We start from the raw sequence: 27401 nt of genomic DNA on the forward strand, positions 1-27401 counted from the left end.
GGGCAAGAGGATTTACTTCCCTCTGGCCACATACCTTCCAATTCAGAGATCCAGTACCTATCAAGGGGCAAGAGGATTTATTTTCCTCTGGCCACGTATCTTCAAATTCAGAAGTATCCTGAATCAGAGGCGATGACCCACTCGATATGGTGAGCTTGATTCTTAAAGAAGGACGCTTAAAAAATGAAAGCCAAGGTTCTTCAGACGAAGCTGTGACTGATTAAATTCCTAAAGTTGCTAACTAAATTCCTTAAAGATCCTTGAAAACATTTCATTTGCATTCATAACATTGCATAACAGGTTTCCTATGATGGGTTTCTCATCCTTCCTCGCTGTTTATTTCAGCATCATGAATCTCGAACAATCAGTTAAGGATCTTCAAGCTCAAAACACCGAGTTCCAAGCCTTGATTCTGAATTTGTCCAAAGGGCAAGAAGAGCTGAAAGCCATGTTGACTAAAAAGAAGAAGAAAAAGGGTAAGAAGACTCGAGTAAAAAAGCTTAGACCAATCTTGCAACTCAGGGATGCTGAAACCTCTGAAGACAGTGATGAGGATGAGCAAGATGATAATGCTAGTATCAAAACCAATGCAAAAAGTAACCACGATTCTGCCAAACTCTCTGAAGAAGAAGAGGACTATTACCATGAGGGCGAACATCCCGATGACAAATACAAGATGTTAGAAGAGCGTCTGAGAAGTGTGGAAATTCAGAAGGTACCTGGGCTGGATTTTGAAGAGCTTGGACTTGTGCCTGGGGTCGTTATTCCTCCAAAATTCAAAACTCCCGCCTTTGCTAAGTATGATGGAGTCTCTTGTCCTAAACTACACTTGAGGTCTTATGTAAGGAAGATTCAGCCTCACACTACTGATAAGAGGCTCTGGATCCATTTCTTTCAGGAAAGCTTATCTGGAACTCAACTCGAATGGTATTATCAACTGGAAAGTACCAACATCCATACCTGGGAAGATTTAGTTGTTGCTTTCTATAAGCAATACCAATATAATTCCGATCTCGCACCAACTCGCATGCAACTACAAAGCATGTCCATGGGACCTAAAGAAAGTTTCAAGGAGTATGCTCAAAAATGGAGAGATCTAGCTGGAAGAGTCAAACCTTCCTTGGCTGACAGAGAGCTGGTAGATATGTTCATGAATACACTGACCGGCCCTTTCTATAGTCATTTGCTGGGAAGTTCATCATCTGGATTCACTGAGCTTATACTGACCGGGGAACGTGTCGAGAATGGCATCCGAAGTGGTAAGATTCAAGTGGCTACATCCTCAAGTACTACAAAGAAACATTTCAATGGGAGGTCAGATTCCAATGCTGTGTATGGGCAGAAAAGGATAAACCACGATCAATCTATTGGGGCAATTCTGAGCTCCACACCGGCACCTCAACAAGGCCGTCAAAACAAACAAGATACACCAAGACGTCAATTCACCAAGATCAATATGTCGTTAGCTCAAGCTTTACAACATCTGCTAAAGGCAAATTTGGTTACCCTGAGGGATCCTCCTAAGAATCCTAACACCTCTGCTCCCAGCTATAAGCCCAATGCGAGGTGCGCATACCACTCTAATAGTCCTGGACATGACACAGAGAATTGTTGGCCGTTGAAGAACAAGATCCAAGATATGATCGACGCTGGCGAAATTGAGTTCGACACCCCTGCAACTCCTAATGTGATCACTGCTCCCATGCCTAATCACAACAAGATTGCTAATGCTATGGATGGCTAGAAGGATGAACTTTTTAGATCATTAGATTTACTTTCATTTGCAATTTCTATTCTGTTTGTTTAAACATTCAAATTATGATAGACATTATCTGTTTTAATAATTATCATCAGTGCATTGCATATGATTGTCTTGAGTACATTATTTCGTTATCACTCATTTTAAATTGCGTATTTACTTTGCATATGTTTTATGTTTACTCAACTCCTGCTAAAGTTGTATACCTTTTGAGGGAGGATGACGAAAACGATACCGCAACCCCATACAGTATGCTTTTGAGCGGACTATGCTGACGATGTACAGGCATTGTTTCAATTCCTAAACAGTGGAGATATAAGGAGGATAATCCCTCGTCAACCCCTTTTAGCCTAAGAAGTAGAAGTTTCTTTCTTGTACTAATTAAAACCCTTGATCATAACCTGGGGCAGGGTAGTTCTCAGTTAATTTGGCTGTGCATTCTATTTTAAGAGAATCATTCAGTACACCTTTCAACAAAGGTTTCAATCACAAGCGTTCGTCCGCACACGTCAAAGAAGTGTTGGAGATGTCAGTCAAAAGCCAATGACAGCTCATCAATCACCAAACAAGGCAGTCAATATCTTTCAAAAAAGAAAAAAAAAATGAAAAAACATATATACAAAGAAAAGCCTGCTAAGTCAAAAATCAAAAGATGACTTAGGCAAAAATCAAGGCATCCCGCTGACTGTAAGCTCAAGATAGACAGTTCAGGCAAAAGTTAGGGATATCAAAAAGATGGAAAAAAGAGAAGTCAATAAATTCCTGAACAACACAATGTTGTAACTACCAAAAGGAAGAAGTGACTGCTGTCTCAAAAAGTGCTCTTTGCTTGTGAACCATCATCATTATCAAAAGGTGCAAAAGTCTCTTGGAACCCGAATGCATAAGTCGAATTAACTGAGCTTAGGATCGAAGAACATCACGAAGAGGGGTGGGTACAAATAAACTTTGAGCCTTTATCCTTTGTTTCTTAAACCGTGAACCAAGCCACGTTACAACCTTTTAAAGTCCTAATTGAAACATGGTTAGTTCGAAAGCATACTGTTACCAAAAAGGTATCCTGACTCCTTAAGGTTTACCATAAATGCCAAGTTGATGTCACGTTTTTACAAACGGTATGTTGTTATAAATATCATGTTCTTACAAATGTCATGTTTTTACATCTCATGCTTTAATGTTTTTCGAAAACTCAAGACAAACGTATGCACTGCATCTCATGAATTCATTATTAAACAAATTTTGCTACATAATTTCAAATGTTAGCAACAGAGAGAATTTGCACAGGATACAACTAATGACTGAAAGTTATCCCGACAGACAATATTACTCCAAGAAGCAATGTCTCCTACGTATACAAGGGGGCATGACACGTTTTTCCCAATCAATCTGGGGCAATCAAGTCAAGATTCCAAGAATCTCTCAAAAAGCCAAAAAGTCAGGGGCATCATCCTAAGTGTACGATTACTAGGGGCATGTCACTTACAATATACACTTCATAAAGTCCTCGCGAGGCGAATCTTTCCAAAGTTCCTGATAACTGGGGCAAATCTATGCAAGTCCAGTTCAACATCTTGATCAATACTCAGTGGCGTGTCCTGAATCAAGTAGTAAGTTACTATGATATTGGGGGCAACTTTCAAGACACTCACATCTCCCCACAGAGCCAGGTTCATAAGATCATATCCCTACAGAGTAATCATTAAAGAAGATATCTTCAAAAGTTCTCGACAAAGATATGGATCCCCAACAGAGTTTACATCTTCAACACTGTCGTTTCTCCAACACTTTGCTCTTCGCCAACATGGTTTATTAATGTCTTTATTCCCAATCAGGGTACATCAAGTTACTGATCATCCCCAAGCAAGAATCATAAATCCCCAGCATAACTCATGACAAGATCGAACGTCAAAATCACAATGATACAGAGATTTATTTTCTCAAGATACTCCAAATAGCATAACTCATGTTCATACATCATATATCATAGTTAATTCATAACATACATACGTCTCATGACATATGCATAACACTCTCATTCTTTTAAAAAAAAAAAAATTACATACATCACGACATTGCATAAAGCTGATGTTTCTTTTGCAGTCTACTTATACATCTTCTAGATATAGTGCAGATATAATCAATTCAACGATTAAATTCTGACACTCATTCAAGACAGAGATTTAGTTCTGACACCTAATTTTGGATACCTTCCAAAAATGGTTCAGATATAATCAAGACAGAGATTTACTTCTGACACTTAATTTTGGATATCTTCCAAAGATAGCTCAGGGATAATCAATACAGAGATTTAATTCTGATACTTAATTCCGGGTATTCTCCAGAGATAGTTCAGAGATAATCAATACAGAGATTTAATTTTGATACTTAATTTTGGGTATTCTCCAGAGATAGTTCAGAGATAATCAAGACAAAGATTTAGTTCTGATACTTAATTCCGGGTATTCTCCAAAGATAGTTCAGAGATAATCAAGACGAAGATTTAATTTTGACACTTACTTTTGGGTATCCTCCAAAGATAGTTCAGAGATAATCAAGACAGAGATTTAATTCTGATACCTAACAGTTCAGAGATAATCAAGATAGTTATTTAATTCTGACACTTACTTTTGGGTATCCTCCAAAGATAGTTCAGAGATAATCAAGATAGAGATTTAATTGTGACAATTATTTCGAAAATAGTTCAGAGATAATCAAGACGACGATTTAGTTCTGATACTTAGTTTCGAGCATCCTCCATGAATATTTCAAAGGATTTAGATCTAATTCAGGCACTACGAACAGTGCTGACACGATCAATCTCCAATAAACTTCCTCTCAAGGCTTCGATGGCATCTTTAATTCCATCTCCGATAAAAGTCTCTACTTCAGCTAGGGCAAATTTCTTGGTATTCTAGTGTTCAATCCTCTTCTACCTTCAGATTCCGACTGGCATACAAACCACTCTACATCTTCAGGTATAAGAAAATTGAACAGGGGCAGCTGTCATACCCCAAAATTTGCCTCATATATTTGCAAACGTCATTTTATTTCGAATAATTGACATAGCACAGTCGGTAAGGATTTGAGGTTAAAAGGTACAAGAGTGAGAGGTCCTCGATTCGAATCCCACTTCTGACATTTTTTATTTAGTTTGTCACTAACTTTATTTCTGTTTTAAATCATTTTTAAAAATCACAAAATTGTCTTTTTCTTATTATTTTAAAATTCTTATTTTATTAAATAGAGTAGTTATTTTCAGTTTTTTATACATACTAAAAAATAACCAAAAACTCATAATTAAAAAATTTTAGGTGTTAGTTTTTAATTTCATTTAGTTACGTCATTGTTATAGTATTACCATAAATAAAAAAATAAAAAAATGGAAAGGAAAGTTGTTTTTCACGTAAAGCCAAATACCCATCCTTAGCATAGAATCAAGAACAAATTTCTCTCAATATTGCTTCAAATCTCCAGAACCAATCAAATCTCAATCATAAGATTTATATGGATTTGTTTCAGTTTTGTTAACCTAAACCAATCTCTTATAAATACATGATATTCTCAAAAGCCAGAGGGGGATTTTGGCCGCAAGAGAACTCTGTAAAAAACTCAAAAAAACCGTGACATCCAAGTGAAGCGTCAGTCGAAGTTTGAAGCGATTCAAGGGCTTTTGAAGGATCAACCGTGTTGTTGGAGTCTTGTTGATCGTATCCCAATCAGAATCAAAGCTTGCCGCACCCTGGATCGAAGCCTATTAACTCACGGTTTAGCCAATTTTCTTTAAATTCGATTATCGTCATATAAGCATTATAAATATCAATTGATTGCATATTATGGTTTGTATCAATGTTTAGAACATGTCTGGATAGTTGGATTTGAGTTTTAACGCAGGTGTCATCGTGTGCCATGGCTAGGGTTTCGGTTTCTTGAAATTGGGAACCATGGATATAGGCCAAATTAACCCAAATTGATTGCGTTTTCCTGTTCAGGGGCTCGATTAGGGTCGATCTGGGTTATCGTTTTGTGTTTGGTTGATGAGTGTTTGCAGGTTTCTGATTTGAGTCTACGGCCACGCTCGAAAAACCGTTGCCTAAAGTTGTTGAGTTTCTGAAAATTAACGATGAAGAAGAAGGGACCAAGGGCGGCGCGTATTCAGTTTAAAATCCCAGTAATGTTTTTTTATATATTATGTTTGTCGATTGCATTTCTAACAGCGAACAAATAATGGTCCAGTGGAAGGCACGCACTCTTCCTTTCCCTATAGGCGCAGGTTCGATCCCTGCTGGGGACATTTTGTTCCATAATATTTCTTTAACAATTGTTGTCCACCGATCCAGCGTAGCTTGCCAAGAAACACCTACGATGCACCCTCAGCCTCAACCACAGGATCTTCATGGAATCAGATCCTACGCCCCTGAAGATGCAGACATACCATGGTCCTTCCCAAGCTTGTCACACTGAAACATAAGCTGAGTTTCCTAAATTCATTATTTTTCTAATTGTTATTTATTTTAAGCTATTTAATAAAATCTCTTTTGTACTTTAAAATAAACTTCTTGTAAATTTCTTTTGTTATATATAAAATCTTTATTTTAATAATATTAACTTAATCAATTTAATTTAGTTATTAACATTTTTTAATTTATTTGATTAAATTAATTTAGTTGTTTAATTATTTAGTTAATTACAAATATTCATTAATCAATAAAAATACATATTAGGATTGAGATATTTAATCAAAACCCTATTTTCATCGATTTAATTAATTAGGTTGAAAAACCAATAATTAATTAATTCGAATTTATTTATTCTATTAACCACGATTAACTGGTGCCCTAATCAGGGTTTACGAAGATCATGCCCTACACTGAATACATTTCCTTTTTTTCTGTGCCTTTCCAGGTTTGGCTTTACAAATACCTTCCGACTACGCGCCACGCCCTTCACAAAGCTATGTATTTAATTCATTTTAAAAGTCTATTTTGTTTCCTTTGATTTTAGGGTTTGCCCTTATATTTCTTGAACTATGCATACATTCACCTATTGTCTGCCTTTGCCATTTTTAGGGTTACCTTTGAGGCTTCCTCTGACCGCCAACCATATCAGATCAAATTCGAAGCTAAGTGTCCTTTCTCTATTTTACTTTTAATTTCATTAGTCTATTTTTTATGATTAATAAAGTTCGCCTTCGAACCTGATAATGCACTCACCCTCCTTTATTCTTTCTTTTCCAATTTTCAGGGTTTGTCGACTGCCAAAGCTACGTGTATTGGTAACCCTAAACCTTAACTCTAATATTTTCTGTTTTAATTTTTAATTATATCCCGCTGGTTTCAATTCCCCTCTCCTCCGCTGGTTACAATTTCCCTTCCCCATTATTATTTTATATTATTGTGTGGTTAGTAATCTTAGGGAGTGCAAGCCTTAAATCAATGTAGATAATTAATTATAAGATAATTTTCTGAATATAATCACGTGATTGTTGCACACACGCACGCTTTTGGGGTAACCTCTCTGTTGCCTTGTTGCCTGTTGCCTTGTTGCCTGTTGCCTTGTGTTTTTTTGCAGAATAAGCCAAGTCCCTCGAATACGAGGATACCTCAGCCATGTTGCCTCGGTCACGACCCTAAATGATGCTGCCTTCGATACACAAATGACCTCGACCCTCGGAAGTTGCCTACGGAAAAAGGCTGAGGTATCCTCTGGTTGCCTACGAATAAGGCTTATTCTGATCCTTGCCTTAGACTACCTGCCTTCCTATGGCATGGGACAGTCTTATGGCAAAGGATATTTCGATGACCCTTCAACCTCCAAACGAAAGGCTTCCTGCCCTCTTATGGCAAGGATAGACCCTTTCATTCTGAAAGGCTAAAAAGAGACCTATCATCTGAGTTTAAGGTAATTGCCCCTAATTGCCTTGCAATGCTCAAACCTTTTTATTATATTCTTTCTCACAATTTTTCAAAAGGGCAACGCTTATTCACAAGCTAAAGTCCCTATCTCTTTCATCTACATTTTCTAAACAAACGAGCAAGCAAAGCAATTAAGAGCCCATGGAAAACCATGGATGCAAAGGGTGCCTTACACCTTCCCTTTGCATAAATTACCCCCCGAACTCAGATTTCTTAAAAGGTTTTTTTCTGTTTCTTTTTGCCTTTCCGAATATAGTTTGGATAAAATAAAAGTCGGTGGCGACTCTTGCTTACCGCGACATTTCGATTATTAAAAAGTCAGTTCACCGTGTTACAATATGTATGCAGAGGATCGCGATGATCTTTGCGAGCATAATCAAACAAACACCTTAGGTCCCACCTATTTCATAAGAACCTCTCAATAATATGGAATGAAAAACAAAACAAAGAAACCTATAGAGTACTATAGAGACGTTGGGTGCTAATACCTTCCCTTCGTATAACCAACCCTCTTACCCAAGATCTCTCCCCCCACTTTTAGGTTATTGCAGCTTTTTTCCTTTTCCTCTTTTGGAAACAATAAAAAGTTTGGTCCGTACAAAAGAAAAATCATTTTTTGAGCACTCGAGCCCAAAGAAGGCATCAGGTGTCTCATCCCGAAAAAGGATAACGATTTTTCGCCCGCGACAATATTCTTTAAACACTATATTGAGCTCTTGAACAACCTTTAATTTTTGTGTAAAAACACCTCTAGAATCCCTCCAAGTCCGTTTTATCATATTTTCACAACGTGGGTCCTTCGTCCAAACTTCTTCAAATCTAAACCGGAGAAATTTCTTATCGCTAACATGCTCCTTCTCAATCTCAATGCGAATCACGGCATGATTAGACCCGTGCCTGGGAAGATGAACAACCGAAATGATAGGAAATTGATCTTTAAATAAAGCTGAGCATAACACTCTATCCAATCTGCACTTAATGTTTTCTTCTCCCTGCCGTCCATTGGACCAAGTGAATGGATAGCCAGAAAAACCACAATCTTGAAGGCTACACAAGTCTAGAACATTTCTACTCCGGGCCAATTGTGAGACTGTTCTATTACTTCCTCCTATTTTTTCACTAGTTTGGGTAATATCATTGAAATCTCCAAACAGAACCAAACACTCTCCAAACTCACTGTTAATGTCTTGGACCAACTACCAAATATTCCTTTTATGATGTTCTTCTGGAAATCCATAAATCCCTTCAAACTCCCATGACTCCTCTTCATTCTCCATGACGCACCTACGTAAGCCTTCTTTTCTATTGTCTGTGTATGAGTTTCTTACCATTTAAACGTATGGTTTTCAGATAACATATTAAATTCTGTAAAATAAAATGAGAAAATATTTTAAAAAAATCAACTTAATAGAATATTAACAAAAGCCTTCCTTTTTGCTTCGTTTCATTTCATTCTCAGTATGAAAGTTTTTTTTGGTCTCTTTATGTTCTAGTTTTACAACACACTAGATATAAATATAGATACAATAGTCTATAGAGGTCCTAAGAAATTTGATAAACATCTTAACTAAGTTTTTTATTTATAAAAATCAGCTCTTTTCAAATCACACAATTTAAATTTCATATCTCCTATATTTTTCCATTTCACCAATGTGGGAGTCATGGATGATCCTTGGTTGCACTACAATGGAAGTGTGTGTATCCCTTTGCCGCAACCTAACTAAGCTTCTTAATCAACATGAGAAGACATGGAATACAAAACCTAAAAAATTGAGAAAAATATAGTATTGCTTCATTTATGTTATGAATAAAGCTGAAACAATCATGTCAAGAATATTTGAAAACAACAACAATCGATGGAGAATAGATCAATTAATTTCTTAATTTTGATTAGTTACTTCATTGTAAAAGGAACAAGAGTAAGTCTTGAGGTACTAAGGTAATGAACACACATAAAATGTTTTTAAACTTATTTTCTTTTGGTAAATCTTCTTAAAATCAAACCAACCGAACACTTAATTTGATTAAAAGCTTGTATAATTAATTAGGAAGGTAAGATACATGTCTAATTGATTAAGATGTCTTTTTAATCGATTAAATCAAATTATAATGTCTCGTATTCGATTAAGGAGACAAATAATTGATTAAGTGACATAAAATTTGAAAATTTCTTAATTTAACTTAGTTAATTAATTAATTAATTAATTAATTAATGCATAGGTTTAATCAATTAACTCATTATAATGGCTCATGGATTGGTTCCTTTTTTAGCCAAAAAACTTTCCTACATAAAAGAGGTTTAATCTCATTTTAAAATACCTTTTTTTTAATAGAAACCTTTTTTACTATTTTTCTTCTCCCATTATTTTGTTGGGAAATAACCTCCATAATTTCCCTCTCCATGAACTCAAAAATAGGCGTTAGCGGAAACGTGAAAATTAAGCTTGAAGAAACAAGAAAATTTTAGCGTGGAAAACCTTTTCAATATGAGAAAGGAAAAACCATGGGACCCTTAGGCCTCTTAAACTTCCACTATAATGATAATGGAAATACAACAACTTCACCCTTAGGTGGAACTCACTACAATGTATCTCTCAATTTATAAGAAACACTCACACAAATTGACTCACTATTTCTATCACAAAGAAACCCTCTATGAGGAACACTTTTCTCTCTTTAGCAAGACTCTCTTCTTTTCTTGATTCTTGTTTCTTTTCTCTTGTGTATTGTGATTTTAATGCTTTACTTATGGTCCTATATATAGGTGAAGCAAGCCAAAGGTACCTGACATGCATTAAGACACTTGTCTTTTGTCTTTCATGCAAAACACCAAGTGTTTTTTGCAAAGCAAGCACCATAACAAGTGTTCTTTGTAAAGCATGCATGCCACCAAGTGTTCTTTGCAAGACATGCACCATAACATGTGCATAACATAAACCATTCTACTTGTCATCACATGTAACCTTCTATTTTGTCAAATGTATGTTGGTTAAGTGGAAATGGTTGGACCCCACATCTTTTATAAATTTTCTTTTTCACTAAAATTCCTTAATGACAAGAGAGTTAAATTTTTTTCTAAGAGTTATATTGTAATTAAACATTTCCTTTTTATTAGTTTTGAAGGTTGCAAGCTTAACTTGTTATAAGCTCGCGTGAAGGTTTTTGAGTTAAACCTGTCAAAAGCTCTGGTTTAGATTGTTGGTTTGAACTAGTTAAAAGCCCTGGTTTAGATTTTGAGTAAGTCCGTATAAAAGCTATTGTTAAAGTTTTGAGCTAAGATAATGTAAAAGATTTGTTTATTTTTTTAAAGGTTGTTGGGATGATCATGTGTAAAATCTCAAGTTGTTTTATGGCTCAGACAAGTTATGTGAAAAATCTCAAGTTTAATCTTAGTAGAAATCTCAAGACGAAACTCTTGGGGATTAGAGTAGGCCAAGTGGTAAGGCCAAACTATTATAATTCTCTGATGTGATCTCTATATCATTCATCTATTTAAATTTTAGTTATTTATGTTATTCTGTTGTTTGTTTCTCTTCCCGTTCTCTTCTATTTTATATTGATGCTTCATATCTTTTTTCTATTTCAAATTATTTTTAATAAAATAGTTTTTATAAACCTATTTTTTGAGAATCTTGAAAATTATAATTTATCACTTTTTTGTGTTTGGAGTCACTTGGTCAACAATATTTAATACTTATATTTTTCATTTTAGATTGGAACATTTCTCAAATAACAGAATCACTCAAATGTCTTAAATGTATCTCTTTCTTTATTTTGATAATAAAGCTACATATGTCATTGGTTATTTTGCAAGACAAAAAACATCCTTTTTCTAATAGTTCTTTAATTGCAAGTTCTAAATTTGAAATGATTTATTTTTCCATACGGGGACCATTATCAACTATTTTAGCTCATAACCACAAATACTTCCTCACCATACTCGATGACCATACTAGATTTGTGCAGATTATGCTGCATAAAATCAAATCTAAAGTGTCTGCACAAGTGCAAATTTTTTTGTTTATGATTGAAACCCAATGCTAAACTAACCCAAAATAATTAGAATATACATTGGTCTTGAATTTAGGTTAACCACATTCTATACTTCCAAAATTATAAAACGCTAAAAGTCATGTGTTAAGAAACCCCAACATAATGGTAGGATAGAAAGAAAGCATTAACTTTTGCTTAATTTTGACAGAGCCTTACTATCTAAAGCCAAATTCCCTAAAACTTATTTGTATTATGTCATTATGTATGTCACTTTCATTATAAACATGGTTCCTACACCAACTCTGTAAAAACAATCAACTTACCAAAAATTACATGCCAAAATTCTTTACATCATTTCATTTAATTTGTTTGGCTCTTTATGTTATACCTCTAGTCTTCATATACAAAAAACAAAATTGGATTCCAAAGCTAGAAAATCCATTTTCCTAGGTTATGAAATTTACATGAAAGACTAAGCCTTGATTGACCTTAACTTAAAAGATATATTTGCCTCAAGAAATATTTAATTTCATGGATAAATATTCCCATATCATGTCTAAACACCTTGTGCTACATATTCTTAGGCATATTATCCTTCTACTTCCATATATGTCTTAACACATACCTGCACTCAATCACACAACTAATCAGAATCCATCTTCAAATAACCCTTCATAAAACACCTCATATTCCTAATTAAAACACATTCTCAACTGGCCCTACAGAAAAATCACACTTCCGATCAGAACACAATTTCTCATGGCCCTACAAAAACATCTGGCCCTACAGAAAAATCACACTTTTGATCAGAACCTAGTTTCTCATGGCCCTACAAAAACCATATAACTGGTCATAACACATATACCTTTGACATTACTTATCCCCTCATGAATGATCAGTCCAGACCTATATATGTACTTTTCAATTTTTCTTATGACAAAAGTAATCAAATCCAACATCACATTTCTAATCCTAATAAACCACACATGTGTGATCACATTACTACACATCATTCACAATTACCTTTGGATGCATCTTCAAGAACTAGGTATAATCCATCATATTGACAAAGCTATATATGCATTGCAACTCATGATTCATCTCAATCAACAAAGGATATTGTATATCCTATCTCTCATTAAATGTCTTATTCTAATTTTTTATCTGAGTTATGAATTTCTATTGGTTTTCTTCAACACGAAAGAGCCTCACATCTTATTGTTATAACAAATTGAAAATATTTACCATGAGTTTTTTTGGGTTTGATGCTTCCTAATGAAACTTGGAGTTGTTGCAAGTCATGTATCGGGGATGGAACCGAAGATTGAGGAGGTGGAATATGATGTTGGGGTGGTGGAAGTGAAAATTAAGGAGGAGGAAGATGATGTTGAAATGAAGGAATTGGCTAGGGTATCATATTTTAAACTTAGAGATGTTGTTGTCGTGTAGGTAATTCACATATGACAGAAAGAACTAGTGAATCATTATCTCGAAAAATGTGATCGTTGATCGCATATTTTTATTTGCATTACAAGTAAGAATTAGCTTAAAACCTTATTTCAAAGAAGACAAGATAAAAAGTTTATTAATAAGTTAAGATTGTCTGAACTGTAACAAAAATGCTTGTGGTGGTGCAATTATGTAAGCTTAAGAATCCAGTGCAAGTTTCTAGAGAATCAAATGAAAATTCTCACAAACGATGCCACTATATTATACTATAATATATAATATGTACTAGGTTGAACATGACTTCCATGGTAACACTTTTGATGTGGTGGTTATGGTTCTTTGGTGATTAGGGGGTGCCTGCAAAAGGTTAGCACTCCAACGCATAAGTCAATATTTGAATGAGGTAGAACTTTACAAGTTTGTGTAAAAATAATATTTGGAAATTACTCAAGGTCACACTTATATAGAGAATACAATTATAAACATTCTCGGTTTGTTCGACATGAAGTGTAGGAGACAATTGGATGTGAATCAACAGATCCATGAATGAAGGTTTACATCTGCGTTAGTGATAAACACGCCTTTTGATGGATTTAGTCAGTCTTAATGGACCTTTAACCAGCCTAAAACAATTGTATTTCGTATAAACACATATTTAAGTAGTTCATTTTACGAGCATGGGGCTCCAATTGATTTACCATATTAAAAAATTGATTGAATTGGAGTGGGAAGTTAAAGTGTGTCACACATATTGTAAAACTAATACTCATGTTGATGCTTTAGCGATAGTGGGGTATAGGAATAGTAGTTCATATTATATTACTTATAAATAAATGACATCATACTCAAATTAGTCTTTTGCTTGTTGCTATCACTGTAGGAATGAGTCATCCTAAGATCGTTGCTTTGTTAAAAAAATTGGGCTTAAGCCCTCTTTTCCCAAACTTTTTTATATATTTTTTCAAAAACAAAATAAAGTTACTTTATATGTAAGAAATAATTTAAAATTATTATAAAAAACCTATAATTTCGTTTGGATTGAACAAAACAAAAATATAACTCAAATAATATTTTATAAAAGGGGTTGAATAAAATATAATAACTTTTCTTAAACTTTAGGAATATTAAAGTTTATTACATTACCAATAAAGGGGGTGTAGCTCATATGGTAGAGCGCTCGCTTCGCATGCGAGAGGCACGGGGTTCGATTCCCCGCACCTCCAATTAGTTTTTAAATATTAATGTTATTTAATTAAAGTTATTTGATAAAAATAAATAAAAAATATTTATTAGTATTTGTCTTTTAATATATTGGATATTGTAAATATTAAGTAAATTTTTATATTTTATGAATATATACATGGAGATTTTGTGGCTAGGACTTGAACCCAAGTCTTTTGAATAAGAGTTGAATATCCTGACCAATTAGATTATAAATAATTTATTAACACGGCAACAATCTTCATTTACCTCTGAAGCTCAAATTTAATACAACGAAATCACTTTCCATCCAGAAAACATGGTAAATTTCCTCCATTCCCACCATTATTATTTTATGTCACTCTGAATAATTGTTCAAAATTCTCATAATTTTAGTTCTCAAGATAAATCTAACACTTCAATAAACATGTTATGAATAAATGATCACTTATTAGAGTCATACGCCTTAATAAGTGAAACTTTAATCGACAACAAACCAATTTTTCTCCTTAATTTAAGCATAATAAGACACATCTCTTGTGTAATGACTATGTTTCTCATGATTTTTGTGAGACAACTTTAGCAACAATGGACTTCAATATATTTACCATGATTTTTGTAATAATAATTTAAAAAACATTACAAAGAGAAATTCATTGGATTTGATTGGAAATCTCTGATTTTTTTCACCTTTGAATTACATAGATATCAAACTCCATAATTTCTACGGGGTTGATTTAGACTAATCTAGAAAACTCACATAAACTACTAGCTATGTGCCTCTATCAATTCTGAAAAAAGTCGACTAGAATTCCCTCAAACCTAAGATTTTTCCTTAGATATTTATTTTACCTACTCACTATATTTTTTTTCTAATTAAAGGATAAGAACACGTGTTTTGAAAGCATTCGATATATGCATTTTGTTGGAATTAGACTCTCAAACCTTTGAGTAATTCCTTATCGTTAAAGATGACAATGAAGAAAAAATAAGAACAAACGTAGGATTAGGGTTTGCGAAAATTAAAAGAGAAGAAGAAAGTGTTTTTTGCAGAGTTTCTCTCTGCCCACAAACTGTGGAAATTCTGTTATTCACTTGCAACTGCAACTTCTGTGAATACAGGTTAATGACTTGATTACAAACTAATGAGGGTTACTCCCTATTTATAGATTTAGGTTAGCTTTCTCCCTAAGCCAAAGCCCAAAACTATAAAAGCCCAAAATACCTATTTTGGAGCTAAATCTAATCTATTTTAAATCTAAATCAAATCTATCTAGATTTAAAAACAAACTTATGTGTAACAAATTGTTACACACTTCGACACACCTTGTGTTCGAGTAACAGCTTCGACACAAGGAATTACAAATTAACACACCACCTAATTCATTGTGTCTAAGCTATCTACATTCATCATAGCTCTTAGTCTTCTGAATATTTCAACCAGCACTCCCTTTGTCATGATATCTGCAATCTGATTCTCAGTTTTGCAGTGTTCCAAATTCATCTTCCCTTTAGCTACCTGCTCTCGAAGATAGTGGAACCTCATTTCAATGTGCTTGCTTCGACCATGTGCTATCGGGTTCTTCGCCAGATTGATAGCTGACATGCTGTCGATCTTCATGGTAATTGCTCCATGATCTTTACCTGTTATTTCTTCGACCAAGTTCACCATCCACGTTGCTTGACATGCACAAAGAGAAGCACCTATGTACTCTGCTTTGCATGATGATAGTGCCGCTACTGGTTCCTTTCTCGAACTCTAAGCAACTGGTGCACCACCTAGCATAAACACATAACCAGCTGTGGATTTTCGATCCTCAGCATCACTACACCAACTCGAGTCGGTGTAACCTACTAATTTACATTCTTTTCCCTCATCAGCTGTAGGAAATAGAATGCCATAGTCGAGAGTTCCTTTTAGATACCTCAGTATCCTCTTCGCCGCTGCTAGGTGTGATACCTTTGGCTTCTGCATGAATCTACTTATCATACCTACACTGTATGCTATGTCAGGCCTTGTGTGACAAAGGTATCTCAATGACCCAATAAGTCTTCTGTATTGAGTTGGGTCGACATCCTCTTCATCTGGGTTCTTCGACAGTTGCAATCTTGTTTCAGCAGGTGTCGAATTCGAATTGCATTCTTCCATCTCAAATCTCTTGAGAATTTCACTTGCATATCTTCTTTGATGCATCATCAAGCCTCTACTACCCTTGTAGAATTCGATACCAAGGAAGTATGAAATTTCGCCCAAATATGACATTTCAAATTCCTTGCTAAGATCACCTTTGAAGCCTTCGATCTCTTTCTTGCAGTTACCTGTTATTAACAAGTCATCGACATAGAGACATAGTATAAGCAATTCACTCTTGCTTCTTCTTACATATACCCCATGTTCAGTTGTGCATTTCACAAAGGATTTCTCCCTTAGGAAACTGTCGATCTTCTTATTCCAAGCTCTTGGAGCTTGCTTCAGTCCATACAGGGCTTTATGCAGTCTGTACACTTTTCTCTCTTTGCCGTGTTTCACAAACCCAACTGGTTGTGTAACATAGACTTCTTCGTCCAAGGGTCCATTCAGGAATGCACATTTAACGTCCATCTGACACATGTGCCAATTGTTCATGTTCGCCAGACCAACAACCAACCTGATCGTTTCGATCCTGGCAACAGGTGCAAAGACCTCATCGAAGTCAATTCCTTCCTTCTGAAGAAATCCTTTTGCCACAAGCCTTGCCTTGTGTAGAGTCACTTCACCTTTGGGATTACACTTCACCTTGTATACCCACTTCACATCAATTGCCTTCTTGCCTTGAGGCAATTCGACAAGTGACCAAGTATTGTTGTCTTCGATGGACTTCAATTCTTCATTCATAGCTTTCACCCACTTCGAATCCTTCAATGCCTCAGTTGCATTAACAGGTTCGACATCTGCATAGAAAGCATAATGTACCATCTCACCTTCATCATTGACTACATCATCTGATGTAATCACACATTATTGCAACCTTGCAGGCATGTGTCTTGTTCTTTGAGGTCTGCCTGAGCCTGCATCACCTCTAACTTCTTCTTGTCGAACTTCTTCTCTTTCGACTTCAGTAGCTGGTTCGTCATAAAGAATTCTCACTGAATCCTTCTTGACATTTTCAGTCCAATCCCATTCTTTAAGCTCATCTATGATCACGTCCCTGCTGATCACTACTTGCTTGTTCACTGGGTCGAACAACTTGTATCCTCCAGCCGAATGATATCCTATAAGAATCATTTGACTCGACTTGTCATCAAGTTTTCTTCTCAACTGATCTGGCACATGTCTATGTGCTATAGATCCAAATACCTTCAGATAACTCAAGCTAGGCTTCACACTAGACCAACATTCTTCTGGAGTAATTCCTTCTAGCTTCTCTGTCGGACATCTGTTTAGAATGTATGTTGCAGTCGACACTGCTTCTCCCCAAAATTCTTTAGGTAAATGCTTGCCTTTCAACATACTTCTCACCATATTCATGATGGTTCGATTCTTCCTTTCTGCAGTTCCATTCTGCTATGCAGTTCCATAGACTCTCAAACCTTTGAGTAATTCCTTATCGTTAAAGATGACAATGAAGAATAAATAAGAACAAAAGTAGGATTAGGGTTTGCGGAAATTAAAAGAGAAGAAGAAAGTGTTTTCTGCAGAGTTTCTCTCTGCCCACAAACTGTGGAAATTCTGTTATTCACTTGCAACTGCAACTTCTGTGAATACAGGTTAATGACTTGATTACAAACTAATGAGGGTTACTCCCTATTTATAGATTTAGGTTAGCTTTCTCCCTAAGCCAAAGCCCAAAACTATAAAAGCCCAAAATACCTATTTTGGAGCTAAATCAAATCTAATCTATTTTAAATCTAAATCAAATCTATCTAGATTTAAAAACAAACTTATGTGTAACAAACTGTTACACACTTCGACACACCTTGTGTTCGAGTAACAGCTTCGACACAAGGAATTACAAATTAACACATTTGAGCCTATATATAATTCCTTGTAGAAATTATTCACCATCATTTTGAGTTGTGATTGATTCTTCACCCATTCTCATTATCATTAGAAAGCATAAGGATATTGTTTTTTCGCCTTCTACAAATAGTTTTGAAGTGGTAATACTGTGTATTATGATAACCATACTTGATCCATTGACCTCTATAAATTTGGAATCACATAATTAATTTCTGGATGAACCATCAAGTTAATCTCCCATTGGAGTTTTTTCTTTAGTCATTCAAGAAATTAGTAAAAAGCTTTTTGTTGGCTACTTTGTATGTGCAAGTATACACAGTCAAACTAGTAGCAAGGGATAAGAGAAAGTATTGATTCCACGTTGTATTAAGCATAATTTATTTCATACAAGAAATTGGAAATTAAACATTAGAAATGGTAACAAATTAATTGTGTGTATCATATGGTTAGAAATTAAAAAAATTAGGAAATAAGATTAAGAATTTTTTACTTAGTTGATTAATATGTTGTACAATGATCCATATAATAATTTTATCTAGTGCATGAACATGATGTGTGGTGTTATGACATATATGAGGCAAGAAATCAATCTTGTGGTGTATGTCTACGACGTAAAATTTTGCACTGATTCACTATAGAACTTATGTTTAAGCCTCACAATAGGGCAAATACACTTCATATAAAACTTGTTATGTTTACCCCTATATAATTTTTTTTATACCTAAAGTGACTAAGTAAGTAATGTATGTATACTTGCTACTTAACCATATTAGTTCATGAAATCCATTAATTAGATGATACCTCAACCTAATAAATTATTATCTACTCCTAAAGTGACCAAACAAAGGAATAGATATTTTGTAATAAATCGCAAGAACAAAACATATCAAAACTGCACATTCATATCATTTAAAAGATTACCATGTAGTGAACATTTTATGCAAAATAATAACATTATCAGTGGTGCTGCTATTAGGCAAGAAACCAACAAGAGTGTCTAGGAGAGACCCTCTTTGGATGTGATCATTCATTATGTTGTAGCCAATGTTTTTTGCCTAATAGTTTGAGCACGATTGTGATGATCAAGAGACTATGCACGTCTTTGGATATATTTGTATCTAGGTGGGCCTTAGGTAGAAGGACGTTCCCATTTACAAGCTCAGTGCAAACTTGATTTTTGGCGTTTCCATCTTCACTTTAACGGACAACGGGGGCTTGATTGTCTCAAAAAGATATTTTTTATGGCTTAGGAATGTCAGGTGGTTTCTTGGTGGGTTGGGGATAACATTCCTCATGCTCAAGAAAGAAAACAAACTCAACTTCCATCAAAGTTTGGGTTCAGATAAATGAGTTCAACATAATTGCATAACAAATGTAGAGCCACTGCCACTGCACATTTAGAGCCTCTCCACCGTGATTTTCAGAAGTTACTATTGGTAACTTTCACTAACCGTGATTTTTCATAAATTTTAAACATAGACGAAATCAAATGGCTTAAGCATGATAACTAGTGAAATGATAGTAATCACAGACAGAAACGTCATATTCAATCTCTTAATTTATATATGAACAATTATCAAAGTACACTAATTCAAGCAAAATATAATACAATATATACCTGTAAAAACATACAATAATTGCAATTTGACAATTATAATTGAGATCATAATTTTAATTACACTTAAGGTATACCCTCTCTGTCCCATATTATAAGAGAAATTTACTTTTAAGATTCATTGAAAATATATATATATATATATATATATATATATATATATATATATATATATATATATATATTTCAATAAATCTAAAAAATAAATTTCTCTTATAATATAAAACAGATAAAACAGAGAGAGAATATGTTATTTTAATAATTTTACCCAACTGACTTCTATAATAGTCATTCTATGTATATGCAACTGATTTCTATAATACACTTATATATAATGAAATAAACTAACTCAAAGGATGTAGTACTAAAATCAGATAATTAAATCAATTGATGTAGTTGCATATTACTTCTTGTTACAAGACATAAAATAATCATCAAATATTAGTCATTATTGGTACACATTATTATTCAAAATCAGACTATTCATACCATTACTAACACATATTTAAGCAATTTGTTTTTTTTAGCAACGGAGCTCGAATTCATTCGCCAAATTCAAAATATGAATGAATTGGAGTAAAAGGTTAACATGAATGAATTGGGAGGAAAAGATTATGGGCACGGTTGATTTATTTATTTTTAAATAATTTTTATAGTGTTGTATAATTTTGTATAAAAAAAATTTATAAAAAAATTTTTTTTCAAATAAAAATTTGGTTTGAATAATTATTCTTAAAATATTATTTTAGGTATTTCATTTTCTTATTGAAACTTTTTTTTATATCAAAATTTCAAAAAACCACTTAATTTTTAAAGCTATTTTAAATAGATTTTCATAAAAGTCATTTTTAAAATATCACTTTTTGAAAAAAATTATAATCTTTGTTTATGTTATAAGATGTTCGAAGTAATGTTTAAATTAAAAAAAAATAATATAACAAACTTGTAATATTTTTACAAATAAAATCTATTTTTAAAAATATAAAGAATTTTTTTTTAAAACCGAAACAAATAGGCCCGAAAACGTAACCCACTTATGATAAATTTAATATTTGAGTTCATGTATTGCCCATATATATGGAGGAGCAGAAATATTGATTAAAATTTAATTTTTTATGAGCAACCTCCTATACAAATTAGTTTTTTTTTTTTTTTTGGATTTCAACTCTCTTTCTTTCCTAAATAAAAATTATTGACAAAAACAAAACAAAATTATTTTATATTTTAAATTTATCCTTAAAGTTATACTAATAAATATATTTTATTTATTCGTATTAAATAAGTTTTTACATTTCAATCCATATTAGTGTAAAAATTTAAATTTAATAAAAAGAATTTCCGTTGCCGGGACTTGAACCTGGGTCTCTCGGGTGAGAGCCGAGTATCCTGACCAACTAGACTACAACGGATGTGTGTTCTCTATCTCCAAAATAATTTAATTATTATTATATTTGTCTACTGCGAGAACAATCTTTCGCATTGTCAAAGATTAGGGTTTGCGTGACATCAATCTTCATTTTACGATCCATTTATCTGAAACTCAAACTTGATACATCAGCATCACTTTCAATCCAAAAAATGGTAAATTTCCTTTACTCTCACCATTGTTATTTTCTGTCACTCCGGATATTACTTCGAAATCTTCACAATTTTCGTTTAACTTTTCTACGTTCTTTTATTCATTTTGTGCAGACGAAGAGAACCAAGAAGGCAGGCATTGTTGGAAAGTATGGTAGGTTTTCAGTGATTATTATTATGCTCTTTTTGTTCTAGGTTGGTTTCAGTAGTGTTTTTAAGATAATTTGCATTGGATAGGGCTTTTGTTTTTTTTCTGTATAAGATTGGTTTTTTAATGTGCTGCAGCTTGGTATAAGCTATATGAAATTTGTTATTGTTTATGCAATTTTTGTTAAGATATATGAATATGAATGTTTACTAAGAAAAAGTTGCTAAAATCCATGCTAATATGAATTGTTGATTGTGATATTGTAGTTGTGTTAAGATTTTGGGAAAAAGTTGTTTTGAAAAAAGGCGTGTCCGTGTTAGTGTCTGTGCCCGAAATTGACACCGATGCTTGTTATTACGTTAACTTGTTTATTTATTTAAAATTATTACTAGAGTCGACGTGTGAGTAACGGTGTCACATTTCCTGTGTCCGTGCTTCTTACTTTACTTGTCTTCTAGTGTTGTGAAGTTGTTGCGATAATGGCACGGAGGGCAACATTATCAAATATCTGTCATGGTGGCGCTATGGTGGATATACATGGCGGTTTTTGGACTCACGATTGATATTGTGGGCTTTTCCGCCATATTACGCTATAGCGGCACCACAAAGTGGTTGGTATGGCGGGATTTTGGCTCTCCACCATAGACCACCGTCTGTCATCAAAAATACGGACGGAGAGTTCGATATCTGCCTCCATAGACCACAGAGCTATACTTATCATTTTTTGCTGGCTTTGTAACCTGCCATTTGTAATTGATAACACTAGCCATATGGTTGCTTGAAACATTCAAGGACAATAGTTATGTTTATGATCAAGAAATTTGGATTTAAGTACTGGTCATTGATTATGCATTTTGAGAAGACATTTGTTTTCTTTGATGAAATCCATGGTAAGCAATTTTGTTGTGTTAGGTACTCGATACGGTGCTAGTCTGCGAAAGCAGATTAAGAAGATGGAAGTTAGTCAACATAGCAAGTTTTTCTGCGAATTTTGTGGAAAGGTAGATTTTTCATGTGTTCTGTACTATAAGTGCTGAACTGATCTAGTCCTTTATGAGAGTAAAAACCAAAGATGGATCTTATTTTGTTGCAGTATGCTGTGAAAAGGAAGGCGGTAGGAATATGGGGATGCAAGGATTGTGGGAAAGTGAAAGCAGGGGGTGCCTACACTTTGAAGTAAAGCATGTTTTTCTGCATTCTTTTTACTTCAAATGTTCACATTTTTTCTGCCCTTTCCTTAAATCAGTCTGCTAACGTTTTTCTTTGCTATTTCTGACAGTACTGCAAGTGCTGTGACTGTGAGGAGCACCATCCGAAGATTGAGGGAACAAACCGAGAGTTAGCTTTTTGGTTGCTGTAACTCTCGAGATTTTGGTCAATTCTTTTCCCGGATAGGAGTTGAGCATATTCTTCGTTACCTTAAAGGTATAATGGACATGAGTTTGTTTTAGTTTAAATGATCTAAATTATAATTAACACATTATGCATATGTAGGTTACTTTTTAGATCCTCATAATGGTAAATCAAAATAGTGTTAGTTGTTTACTTGTGGTGGTACAACCATTTCACGGAGATGTGAGAATTAAAACATATCAATAATTTTTTAAATCATGCAAAACTGTTAGCACTACATGATACAAGTCGAGAATGTGTTTATTAAGGCCTCTAATTCAACATATACATCAGACTTATAGTTATTCTTATGGAAGAATAAATATAACAACCATATATGAAGCTAATATTGTATGTATAACTCAATTGAAAGATATTTATCATTTCAACCTAGGTCGACGAGTGCCTTATATGGCCAAACAAGAAAGTTGGCCCATGAGGAAGAGAGTCCAAGAATGAGCTTTGGAGGCCAGGATCACTTGGATGAAGGCAAAAGATCAATAAAAATCAATCACCACTACTACAAAATATACCTTTCGTAACACCATATTACTACAGCTGTTTAAGCAATCGTAGTAATAACTCATCTTAACGCGCCTGAATTTATTTTTATTTTATTAAAAGATATTTCATCACGATTCATAATAACGATTGTGGTGATGAATGAAAGGTTACATGCTTCGAATTCCAACACCAATAATTTTTTTTCTTTTTTTTTTACAAAAAAGGCTTGTCCATATTTTTTTATAAATATATTAGGCAAAATACTCTTTTTAGTCCCGTAAGTTAACTTCGGGGTTCATTTTGGTCCCTTAACTTCAAAAAGTTTCAAATTGGTCCCTTAACTCTTCAAAAGGTTTCATTTTAATCTTTTTTGTCATATTAGTGACGGAAAAACTCAAAAATCGGTCGCTAAATCCGCCGCTAATATGCCAAAAAGGACTAAAATGACACATTTTGAAGATTTAAGGGACCAATATGAAACTTTTTGAAGTTAAGAGACCAAAATGAGCATTGAGGTTAACATACGGGACCAAAAAGGGTATTTTGCCAATATATAAAAATTAAAATGCCTATCACAACAGTTACTAACAGAAACTGTTGTGAATAATACTTACATTTTATCATGGTGTTTCTTATCAATCGTGGTGATAAGTTATATTTATATGGTGTTGCGAGGAGTAAAGAAAAAGAAGCAATCCACATATTTTATAATAAACTCATATATTTGCCACCTCTGTTGGAATATACAACAGTGGTGAAATGTTAATATTATGCACGCTTTAACTAAATTGTTGCTGTTGAGTTTCAAATCCATGAAAAATATATATATATATATATATATATATATATATATATATATATATATATATATATATATATATATATCACAACAATTATTTACTTTAAACGATGTGATAGGTAGCGTGCTATCTAGTTTATCACTATGATCAGACGCTGTCGCACGCTCGCGAAAAATGAACAGAGTCGCCACCAATATATTTATCCCATAAGAGAAAGGAATATCAGAAAACCTAACAAAGGAAGGAACAGGGTCTTGCGACCAGAGAATCAAGGTGCGGGAGTCGGTTACGCAAGGGGAAGGTATTAGCACCCCTCGCGCCCATCGTACTCGATGGTATCCACCTATGTTTGTTTCTATCTAAAGGGTGTGTATCTATGTCTATGTCTAAATGCGAATGAATGCAGAATGTAGGGAAAAGAAAGAATTGTACTCGCACGGGCCCTACCCCGCTGCCTACGTATCCTTTTCAGGAATCAGAGTTACCGTAGCTCGGCTGAAGATTTTCTGTTTGTTTTTGTGTTTTTTAATTGGGCGGAGTCAACGTTCACGTTCTTGCATAAGGGACGACCTACGATGCGTACGAACGGAAATGACATTGCCCTTAGGTGCCAACGAGGCAAAAGAAAAAGAAATGCTTGGTTTGTGTCTTTTAGGATAGATGAGTGATGAACAGTTCCCAATACCGGGCCACTCACCACTTTCTCTACTTTGCTTTAGTCTGAACCATTGTTAGATGTTTTAAAGTGTTTTTGGTTGTTGTTTTTTTTAGGGGAGTTTACTTCACGATTCGAATCACATAAAATGCATAATGATCGAGAAGCAGATTAAGGAATGAATCCTACTCACTTCCATCCCATTATGTAATGTTCGAGAAACAGATTAGAGAATGAATCTCACTCATTTCTCTCCCATTAATTAATGTTTGAGAAACAGATTAGGGAATGAATCCCACTCGTTTCTCTCTCATTAAGTAATGACCGAGAAACAGATTAGGGAATGAATCCCACTCGTTTCTATGCCACTAAGCGATTGAGAAACAGGTTAGGGAATGAATCCCACTCATTTCTCAATAACTTTCTTAATGTGATTCGCATCTTCCTTTTATTAACGTTTTAAGGAGTTGAAAAGAAAAAGAATGCAATAGGGAACTATATCTAAATTCTAGTCTAAGTTGCCTATACAAGTCTAAATCCTAATGTTAACATGGGATAGATTCTAAAAGAAGCATACGGAAGATATCACAAAATTATAGGTAAAAAATGATACAATATTAGTACAAAACTTGAATTGAAATGGCTTGGAATATGGTATAAAAGCATGAAATAAAAGGATTCAAAAATAGCGCCAAAATTAGCCTAAAAAATACTATTGTTTTTTTTATTGATTTTCTAATGTCAATGATCACCTAAAGGGGCTAAAATTTAATTTCTAAAATGATCTAAAATTTAACAAGGAAATTTTTCTATTTATTATATGTCCTTTATATCACCTAAGAAATTAAGTAAAGAAAAACTAAAATCTACTAATTTTAATGTGTCAGGGGGTGAAAACTGAAGTTGATGGTGTAGGAAGTAGTTCTGTAAATCAAACGCAGGCCCAATCAGATTAAGGCCCAGCAGAATTTTTGTTCAGTTTCTAGCAACAACAAAGATGGTGCATGACTGGGCTAAGGGGTGCAGGGAGCATTTTCGTAAACAAAGCCCAGCAACACTCAAACCAACTCAATTATTCAGATTTCATTTCATTTCAGATATTCACATTTATCCAATTAATCAAACCTTATGTTAGCATCAGATTTATATGATATTAAACATGATTATTTCCACCTACTTAACACTAATCAATACTCAGATTAATTCAAACCTTATTTCAATTAACATTAATTCAACTTAATTATTAAAATTAAATAAATAATAAGAAAAGAATACTAGGGTTAGAAATGTGACCGTCCCAATTCAATTTCGTCAAACTCTCTCTTCTTCAACCTCGCGACGGTGGTTCCTCTCTTGAACTCGCCTTCTCCGATCGAAATCCAGGGCGCCACCATCACTCTCCTCCGGTGAAGCGACCTCTCCGCTCCGTCTCGTGTTGTCTCATCTTTGGATCGAATTGCGCCACTCGCCGCCGTGAACATCAACGTCGGGACCAACACGACTCTCATCTTTTTCGAGTTTTTTCTAATTCAATTCCGTGATGTCGTTCTTGATATGATTGTGCTGATGATGGTTGCAGACCATTCGGTGAGTTGAGGCTGAAGCGTAGTGAAGATGAATGGAAGATTGTTGTGACGCAAAGCCGGCGCAAAGGTAGATGCGATAAACTGAGGGAGAAGATGGAGGTCCTCTCGTTGACGATCGATTGGAGAGTTGATTTATTTGTGATGAAGATAGGAAGATGAAGATCCGATGAGGGTGGAGAGTTTTCAGGTTTGTCACGATTTCCTCGTCTCTGATATCTTCTGTTACGATTTCTTCCTTTTCTGTTATGAGCTTTTTCTCGTCTCCTCTGATTTTGCATTCTTTTTCTTTGCCTGTTTTTTTTGTGATGATGATTGAAGTCAGAGAGAGCATTGAGGATGAAGAAAATTGAAGGCGTGAAAGGTGAAGATGGGTGGTTTGAGGTGTGAAGAAGATGAAGGGAAGGAACTGAGATGGATGTAGGTGATGGTGAAGATGAATGATTGTGAAGATTCAGGGAGAATGGTGATAGTTTGTGAAGAATGAATCGAGAGACTGAAATGAAGGTCAAGGGGAAGATTATATAGAGGTTAGCTCACTTTGTTTTTCTGTTATACTCCTCAATAATTCTGTTAGTAGCTGTTATGAGAGACTTAGAAAAATCGGTTACAATTCTGTTATGCTGGTTGGGAGTTGGTTACGGATCTGTTTGGACAGTTAGGAATTCTGTTATTTTTGTTTGATAACTGTTAGCTACATTGGGAAATGAAAGTTAGTTAGGCTGTTTTCTGTTTTGTTAGTTGTAGGAGGTAGGAAGTTGCTGGCTGAATGTTAGTAAGAAAACCCGTAATCCCTGTTATGTGTGTTAGCCA

At 34.3% G+C, this 27401-nt stretch overlaps 1 protein-coding gene and 2 non-coding genes across 4 annotated transcripts; 2 read left to right on the forward strand and 1 right to left on the reverse strand.

Moving 5' to 3' along the window:
• The first annotated feature begins 14263 nt into the window (after positions 1-14263).
• TRNAA-CGC (transfer RNA alanine (anticodon CGC)) lies at positions 14264-14336 on the forward strand. The gene has a single exon. It is a non-coding gene; the product is annotated as a tRNA-Ala (tRNA).
• Positions 14337-21264: 6928 nt separating this feature from the next.
• TRNAE-CUC (transfer RNA glutamic acid (anticodon CUC)) lies at positions 21265-21337 on the reverse strand. Its single transcript has one exon. It is a non-coding gene; the product is annotated as a tRNA-Glu (tRNA).
• Positions 21338-21388: 51 nt separating this feature from the next.
• On the forward strand, positions 21389-24432 carry LOC131652334 (large ribosomal subunit protein eL43). 2 transcript variants are annotated; one of them, XR_009298686.1, is made up of 6 exons: positions 21389-21509; positions 21621-21660; positions 22567-22655; positions 22748-22830; positions 22934-23079; positions 23441-24432. XR_009298686.1 is itself a non-coding variant. In XM_058922173.1 (5 exons), the coding sequence occupies exons 1-5, from the start codon at positions 21507-21509 to the stop codon at positions 22995-22997; spliced, it is 279 nt and encodes a 92-aa protein (XP_058778156.1). In that variant the 5' UTR covers positions 21389-21506; the 3' UTR covers positions 22998-23407. The 2 variants fall into 2 exon arrangements, 1 of the variants encoding a protein (XP_058778156.1); XM_058922173.1 differs by lacking the exon at positions 23441-24432 and having other exon boundaries at positions 22934-23407.
• Positions 24433-27401: the final 2969 nt, after the last annotated feature.

Source organism: Vicia villosa, linkage group LG2 (assembly GCF_029867415.1).
Source record: "Vicia villosa cultivar HV-30 ecotype Madison, WI linkage group LG2, Vvil1.0, whole genome shotgun sequence".
NCBI lineage: Eukaryota > Viridiplantae > Streptophyta > Magnoliopsida > Fabales > Fabaceae > Vicia > Vicia villosa.